An 8,837-nucleotide genomic window follows, 5' to 3' on the forward strand; every position below is an offset into this window, starting at 1 on the left:
TGTGAGACCGATGCAGGTCGTCTCGATGCCGAAGTGGACGTGAGCTCTGTCGTCGTCCTCGTACGGCCTGCTGCGAGCTCCGGCGCGGACAACAACCACAGACGGGCACGGTGACTGCAGTGTGGACGGCAACAACGGCGCGTGGCCGTAGATGGAGCGGCAGAGGCGGAGCTTGCACGGCAGCCGGTGGTTGCATGGGAGGCTGACGATGCTCGCCAAGGTGGCCTGAGACGAGCGCGCAAAGGGCCGGCGGATCTGGCGTGGTGGTCGGAGATGAGCACGGGAGAGGTGGGTCTCGTGCTCAAGGACCCGGCGGAGCTTGCACAGGGGCCGCCTCGGACGCGCAGGGTGTAGCAGCCGACGGATCTCACGTAGGGGGCAGTGGAGCTCACGGCGACGAGCGGGAGGCGGAGCTCACGGCGTCGAGCATGGTGACGGTGTGAATCCACTCGGTGGTGAAGCGACACGGATGGGTGGCTGGCCAAGCATGGCTTCCTGGAAACGACCGCTCGACTCGTTTCCAGCAAGCCATCCTCTTCCGCCTAGAGCCTGGCTTAGCACTTATGCAGCCATCCAAACACGAAAAAGTTGTATCGTGGAAACTGCCTAAACTACCGAATCAAACGCACCCATAAATTATAAGATAAGACAGCACCTCTAAGCTCTACAGAAAATAGATTTAACAATATATCTAATGATACTAGTTATATTATATACTTTAAATACTAATATTTTTTCGGTCAAAGTTAAAAATCTTTGACTACTCAGAATGCAAGAACGACACATTTTGAGACAGAGCAACCCCAAAGTACAAATAAATATTCAACACATTTGCAACAAAGGAGTAGGTTAATGTAATAGGTACTGTCGTAAGAACTGCAGCCTTAAGTTTCTGCAAAACTGAATTTTCACAACATTAGAGTAAGGAACCTTACAGCAGAGAAATCTATACGAGCACGCAAGGTAACTCTGAAAATTACATTAGATTCAGACCGACAAAACGTTTAGGTCCGTTATTCTTCACAGTACAGTAGTTGTAGTTGATGAGCACATGGATTTGGGCATCACAGGTACTGAATGAAACATAAGAATTTCAGACTGCAGTAATCACAACCGAGAAACAAGGCATCCGCAGATCAGTCAGTAGCAACTTCAACTGAATAGAAACAAAATCAACAACAAAAATAGGAGACAGGACCACAGCAAGTAACAGCAACCGACCATTTCGTTCATTCCAGCAAGCAACAACAAAAATAGGCAGCTTTCATTCACCACAAACTTCACCTGATAAACCATCCATCACAGAACCTAAACCTAACCAACCATAGACAAGACAAGACACTAATACTGCTGCTAATCGACGAAACTTGAACGGCGGAGCGCCTTCATGTCGAAGCATGATTCGAACCAGAGACAGAGAGAAGCCTGCAACCGCCGCCGCCTAGAACTCCTGGGACGCGGATCCGATGTCAGCCTTGCCCTTGCCGCCGACCTTCTTGGGCAGCAGCGTCTGGTGGATGTTGGGCAGCACCCCGCCGGCGGCAATGGTGACGGCGCCGAGCAGCCTGCTGAGCTCCTCGTCGTTGCGCACGGCGAGCTGGATGTGGCGCGGCACGATGCGGTTCTTCTTGTTGTCGCGCGCCGCGTTGCCCGCCAGCTCCAGCACCTGCAAGCAAGCAAGCGATTACGGGCGGCGCACGAGCACGGCAAGGATTCAACAATCATCCGAACGGATTCGCGGAAGGGAGGAGGGGGGAGAAAGAAATGGATTGGGGGCAGTTACCTCCGCGGCGAGGTACTCGAGGACGGCGGAGAGGTAGACGGGCGCGCCGCCGCCGACGCGCTCGGCGTACTTGCCGGTCTTGAGGTAGCGCGCGATGCGGCCGACGGGGACCTGCAGCCCGGCCTTGGTCGACCGCGTCACGGCCTTGGTGCCCTTGGGCTTGCCCCTGCCGCCGCCGGAACTCATACTCGCCTCTTCTCTTCCTCCCAGACTAGTCTCTCCTCTCGTCGGACGGAATCACTGGTGTGGTGCCGCCGCCGGAACTCATATTTTTTCTCTTTTTCTTCTTTCCCGTATTCACGTTGGGCCCGTCCGCCTCTCTTCGTGCGAGAAATCCGGCCCACTCGTAGGCACGCGCAAGCGCACACCCCCGCCCATTGCATGCGTGCGTGCAGCGAAGAAGCAGCAGCCCCGTGTGACCGTGTGTGCCTCACTCCAATGGCCCTTATTAGCTGGATGACATCATGCTTATGTCAAGCCTAAATAAGTTCATTTCTTTTAGAAAAATAATTCAAGATATAACATCTAAATACAAATATAAATAAAGACATCCTTAGCCGTCCGTTCTAAGATCTATGCCCACGATTAAAAGAACCCATAACCCTTCGAGGTGGACATGGTCCGTGGTGAACTGCACCCTCATCCCCCTGCTGGTCCACGACCCGTGGACTGAGTGCGCAGCAGAGTGTTTGCAATCTAGCCCCTCCTTGTATTCTATATGCACATACTAAGCTATTATTTGTGTCGGGTACAACCAGCCAGCAACCTCTGTCGTCTATAGTGAACTGCATATAGACCCTCACCAGATTAAGAATACATCAAAATAATGTTCTAAGTATTTTGTTTTCACAAAAAGTACTACTAATTTCATAATTACTTTATATGACAATATAAATCAGTTTTCAGTAAAAAAAACACTTCCAAAAAATTTTAATGTTTGATTTTTGTGAGCAGATTGCAGATTTGTTGTTGTCGGGTATAAGTATTACGGATACCCGAAGAAGGGATCTGAGGACCGCGGACGACAACTCGCCTAGATAATTAAGGACGTATTTCAGTCTCAACCGACCCCAGAGGGACGGTTTCCGCCTCGCCGGACTCCTCGGACATAGGCCCCGTGTCGCCCGACCCCGAGGGTACGAGAGCCGTCTCGCCCGACCTTAAGGGCGCGGGCTCCGTCTCACCCGACCCTTGGGCGCGGGCTCTGCCTCTCCCGGCAGGGTCCATACCACCCCCAACCACTACGGATCCAAGCGTGAGGGCCTGGGTCAAATCTCTGACACCAGAAGGGGCGTGCGGCATGTCTTGACGTGACCCGTGGCCACGACAGGCTACGCTCGGGGGTTCGCATCGCGAACAGAGACGGGTGCATGGGCACTGTGCTGCCTAATTCCCATATGACCACTGACAAGCATGTCGGTTCACCATGCCGTTCACCGGGACGGGATGGAACGCCATGACCAGCTGATGACGTCGAGGCATAGCACCAGTGGTGAAGAGGAGCCCGACGTGGAGCCATCCCCATCACCATCTATAGCGTTGGCGATACCCGCATGAAGGAGAAGAAGGACGCGGCGGTTCCAGAGAGCTTCTTCTCCTCGATTTTCTCTCTCTCTCTCTCTCTTCTCTTTTTCTGATGTAACCTGCATCTTCCCCTTCTTCTATAAAAGGGAGAACACAATGCAACACAAATAGAGGCACGAGCACAAGGCTGAGCAGCTAAAAAACTCTCAGCACTTTTCAATCATTCCACCAGAGACATGGGATCCGCTCCCTCTCTCGCCCATCTGTAACCCCTACTACAGACAGTGCCGGTAACACGAGCAACAGCAGACTGGACGTAGGGACGTTCTGCCCGAACCACTATAATCCTTATGTCCTCCGAGCACACCATCCGGGCCAGATGTGCAAACTAGAAATTTACTAGCCGGTGATCCGAAACACCGACAGTTGGCGCGCCAGGTAGGGGGTTTTTGCACGTCTTGGCGTCCACATCAGGCCTCAGATGGCTAGTCACAGCGTTACCTGGGTCCTGAGTGCGCAGTGCGCTTCGGAAGCCTGGACTTCATCGTCACGACGGAGGAAGAGTTGGCACAAGCTCCTGCCGCTGTCCAACCTCTCCACTCCGTCGTCCTCGACGCGATTATCGAGGCGCTTGAGCAGCTCCAGCTGCACGCGTCGGAGGCACGTGTCCCCTGGAGCGACCAGCTCCTCAGCTTTGACTATGGGAGGCTAGAGCACCAACTCAACGCCTTCTTGAAACCCCGACCGTCCCGAGAGGAGCTACGCTGCCTTACTTTCTCCTTCGCCAACGCCATGATGCAACTCGCCGGAGGGGAACCGCTCTCCCCGGAACACCTCACCTGGGGCACCCGGCAGCGTTCCCGTTCGACCTGCGCAATGCTGTGGGGACCGTTGACCACCTCATGGCGCAGTGCATGGACCCATTGAAAGGTCCTAATATGGCTAGAGGGGGGTGAATAGCCTATTAAAAATCTTTAAACCAACTAGAGCAATTTGATTAGTATGATAAATAGCAAAAAACAACCTTGCTCTAGCTCTACAAGGGTTGCAAGCCACCTATCCAACAATTCTAGTTACTATGATCATTAGACACATAATTTACTAAGTCACTACTTACTAAGAGCTCCCACACTTGCTAAACTAAAGAGCTCCACTAGATGAACTTAAGCTACAAAGCAAGCTCTCAATTCTAGCTACACTAAAGAGCTTACTACAACTAGTTTATGGGTATGTAAATGAGAAAGTAAGGTGATTATACCACCGTGTAGAGGCGTGAACCAATGACAAGATGAATACTAAATCAATCACCGGGAGAATACCAATGGGCAAGAGACAACCATTTTTTCTCCCGAGATTCACGTGCTTGCCGGCACGCTAGTCCCCATTGTGTCGACCAACACTTGGTGGTTTGGCAGCTAAGAGGTGTTGTGAGAACCTCGTCCACATAATCGGACACCACAAGAACCTATCCACAAGTGAGGTAACTCAATAACACGAGGAATCCACTATAGTTACCTTTCGACACTCCACCGGGGAAGGCACAAGTCTCCTCACAATCACCGTGATCGGAGCCGGAGACAATCACCGACCTCCGCTCAACGATCCTCGCTGCTCCAAGCCGTCTAGGTGGCGGCAACCACCAAGAGTAACAAGTGAATCCCGTAGCGAAACACGAACACCAAGTGCCTCTAGATGCAATCACTCACGCAATGCATTTGGATTCTCTACCAATCTTACAAAGATGATGAATCAATGATGGAGATGAGTGAGAGGGCTTTGGCTAATCTCATAATGTTGCTATGTCAATACAAATGGCCAAGAGAATGAGCTAGAGCCGGCCAAACGATATTTATAGACACCCCCAAACAATAGAGCCGTTGGCTCAATTATTGGGCTGACTATGGGAGGACCGGACGTAGGCCTCCCCTTCCTGCCGTGGGAGATAAAGTCCGGACCGATGGCGACCTCCTCTTGGTGGCGCTGGGGTGGTGGTGGTGTGGTGCCCGCCATGGCCGCGACGAGTGAGGTGGCCAAGGGTGTGCCGGTGGATAGGGTCGACGTGCAAGATGGTGGCTTGGCACGGCTGGCGATGGGGTGTGATGCGGTAGGGGGAAGGGTGTTGCGTGTGTGGGGGGGGCGGGTGCGCGGTGGGGGAAGGGGGCGTTGCGTTGTGGATGCGCGGTGATGCTCTGATAGCCAAATGTGAGTGTGATGGGGATGAGCACACCTATTGGGCAGTCTGCTACACAGACCCATGAAGAAAGTGTTCGAATGGGGGCAGATGCCCGTGTCCATGTATTAGCGAAAATTTATTCTTATTATTAGAACCTAGTCCGCGGATGGTCCAACTAACAATAAAATTGTAATTTGAAATGATGAGCAATTTATTATCGATCTAATCTAAATAAATGTATCTGCAAGTTATACGCATATACCCGCGCAATCAAACCAGGGCTACCAAATGAAAATTGGGGTATCCATTATAATCATGAACATACAGACCAATCCTTGACAGATATGAACTAAGTCCTCAATGACTATAATCATATATTAAAATTACATATTTTTGTAGATCCTTAGAGAAGGTCAAGGAACTCAATATTTAATATCATCAATACGTGGATATTATGAAAATTAAAGTTATGATATATTCATGAGTAAATATTTTTCTACCTTACAATATAGGGAAAAAATCTGTCAAAATTATATTTAGTTTGGTACAACCTTAAGAGGATATTGTCGTATTAGTACCATCGATATTAATTTATATTGTGGATGCCATGGTCACCATAAAATAAATTATAGATTTTAAATTTTATGGAATGATATAATATAAAAGATAAATAGATATGTAACGTTTTCGTCCTTGCTTCCTATTAACATTGATAACTTTTTTTCTTCTGTTGCAATGCACGGGCAATTTTGCTAGTAATACTAAAGAGGTAAAATTTCTGGCTTCTTTTTTTGTCCAACACCGGCTCGGTTTCAACATCCGTTCACGGTTAGGTTAACAATGCCGAGATTAGGAGTGGCGAAGAGAACTGAAAGAAATACGAGGTTCCAGATGTAAAGATGCTAGAGAGAAAGAAACGGTGGAAGGGCTATAATAGTTTTTTAAATAGATTGGGGTTCCTGATGCAAAATGTCTAGGTCCGAGTGGGACTCCCCTAGTGGGCTTCTTTTTTAACCTAGGCTAAATCCTTGCAGTTGAGCCGGCTTTGTTGTGGTTTGGAACAAGCCTATGCAAGCATGTTTCCTTTTCTTTGTTTTTTCTCCTTTTCTATAAAATTAATGATCTTACAAAATTCGCCAAAAATCATAGAAAAATCAGAAAAATGACAAATCAATTTTGTTAGCTTCATAAAAATGTGATATATCCATAGATGTTATGAATCTTGTTAGGTTATGCTTTGTCTGTAGGTGTGTTAAATCGTCCTTGCATATGTTGCATGCATATAGGTTTGTCGATGACAGAGAACGTGCCAGAGGCAGACCCAAAATACGTGGAGGTGGCCGAGGTCGTCATCGGTGTTCCCAAAGACTTCACTAACTTTATGATGGTTTAAGATGGCTGATTCCTACACAAGACAAGCCCCGTTGCATAACCTCTAATTTTCAGTAATTATTATGTTTGTTTGCGTATTAAGTTTTGAGGAGAAAGATTTACACCATCTGATGTAGTTTTGATTAGAAACAAAACTTATTTTTATTAAAAATATGGATTAGTCAATGGTACAACTAATTATTTTGTGAACCAGAATCTTGGGCAGATTATTGTCTAATGAAATCTAAACAAATGTATTTATGTAATCCCTAACGAGGGCTGTCGTGTGAAAAATAGAGGTACGAGATCATTAGCAGACATACCAATCCTTTACACATCGACATAAAAGTTAAGGAGGTTGATATGATACGTCAAAAAAGCTACATAAGTCTATATTTAGAGTCATAGAAACACATGGGTAGTATGTAAAATTAAAGTTATGATATATTTATATCTAAATAATTATGCACTTTGCGATAGAAGAAAAAAATATACCAAGGTGTATTTTAATTCGATACAGGTTTAATAGGACATTGTTATTTATTGTAAGCATTAACTTATGTTATGGACGTGACGATCATCTCAAAATAAATTCTAAAGCATAAAACATAAGTAGATATGTATCATTCACATTATCATTTTGCATGAATGTTTAATAGTTTTTTTTCTCCTGTAATGTACGGACATATTTGCTAGTATAGATTAATATATTAACCAAGTGAACGTAATTGGTAGGCTAATCTAATATTTTATATTAACCATCTATTAACGACATTTGTAAGGTGGTTCAACTTTTTTTTTGTACGGCCAAACGTTCTCTCTTTCTTTATAACAAAAAAAAGTAAGTTTACTGAGAGATTCATAAACGTGATGGGTCCTCATATTTTATATTAATATTAATACATTAACCAAACGTCTACGTGATAGATAGACCGATCTACTATCTTGTATTAACCAACTATGAAATGCATGTACGGCCATTTTTTCTTTTTCTTTTAAAAAAGATTTTATTTACTATAATAACAGAGGTGGGTAATTTTCTATTAAATAAAATAGATCTAATGGTTATGAATGGATAGAGCCTTTTGATTTAACGGCCGGATGTTTCTAATTAATGTGAGATATTCTAGCATTTATCTTTTTTTTCTAGCACACCCAATGAGGATTAACGTGGGGCTCCATTGGTTTGTATGACAAATCCAACGAAGAGTCTTGATACATTTCATGGCCCGGATGGGGGAATATGAAACACTGTGCCGACAGATGACGCAAAACGACCCTAGAAAGGCATTGTTAGAGCCACGACCTAGCGAAGAGGTCCGACGATGGGCCCAGGAGTTTCTCAGGCCTGCAAGACCGAAGGTTCAAAGGCTAGTCGGCAGATGACACGTGGCCGCCTTTGGAACAGGGGATGAGTGGCGTGCACACAGCAATGGACCCACTAGCAGTCTTTGCTCAGGCGCACGGAGCGCTCGGTCATTGCACGATGTGCAGCATGACCCTATGAAGTCACGACTGAACCCCTCGGTGGGGGTGGGAACTCTGGCGACAACAAGGCAGCGAGCTAGTCACTCGGACCTTGGTAGGTTGGGTATGCGGAATGCCTCATGAAGGCTCAAACCAGACGCCCTTGGCTGAGGGATTATTTGGGCCCTTCTCAGACTTGACCGGCTTGTTCTCGCCGATAGCGTTGCCTGGCCTCTGAGTTGGGTCCATGACCTTCTTATCCTCCAAAGGAGAACAACCCCAATGACAAGGACCTTGTGCTGGTCGATCGATCAATTGGAAAAAGTAGAAATCCCCTCGCTGTCACTCCTAAAAACAAATCGGAGAGACCATGATGATCTCAGGGGATCATAATGAATTTCTAGCAGTAGGACTACGTAAGCCCTTAGCTAAACATGCTCACACCTGCATTAACCCCCTGGTTGATTCTACAAATCATCCAGGGGCTCAGGGGCTGCACCTAGCGGGTGTGCTCTCGCA

The 8,837-nt window shown here is 47.1% G+C and overlaps 1 protein-coding gene across 1 annotated transcript; it reads right to left on the reverse strand.

Moving 5' to 3' along the window:
• Nucleotides 1-1,240: 1,240 nt before the first annotated feature.
• Nucleotides 1,241-2,071, reverse strand: LOC136509221 (probable histone H2AXb). The gene is made up of 2 exons (XM_066504046.1): nt 1,784-2,071; nt 1,241-1,666 (listed from the first exon to the last, which is right to left on the reverse strand). Exons 1-2 carry the CDS (start codon nt 1,967-1,969, stop codon nt 1,442-1,444), a joined length of 411 nt encoding a protein of 136 aa, XP_066360143.1. The 5' UTR covers nt 1,970-2,071; the 3' UTR covers nt 1,241-1,441.
• Between the last annotated feature and the right edge of the window lie 6,766 nt (nt 2,072-8,837).

Source organism: Miscanthus floridulus, chromosome 15 (assembly GCF_019320115.1).
Source record: "Miscanthus floridulus cultivar M001 chromosome 15, ASM1932011v1, whole genome shotgun sequence".
In the NCBI taxonomy this organism is placed as follows: domain Eukaryota; kingdom Viridiplantae; phylum Streptophyta; class Magnoliopsida; order Poales; family Poaceae; genus Miscanthus; species Miscanthus floridulus.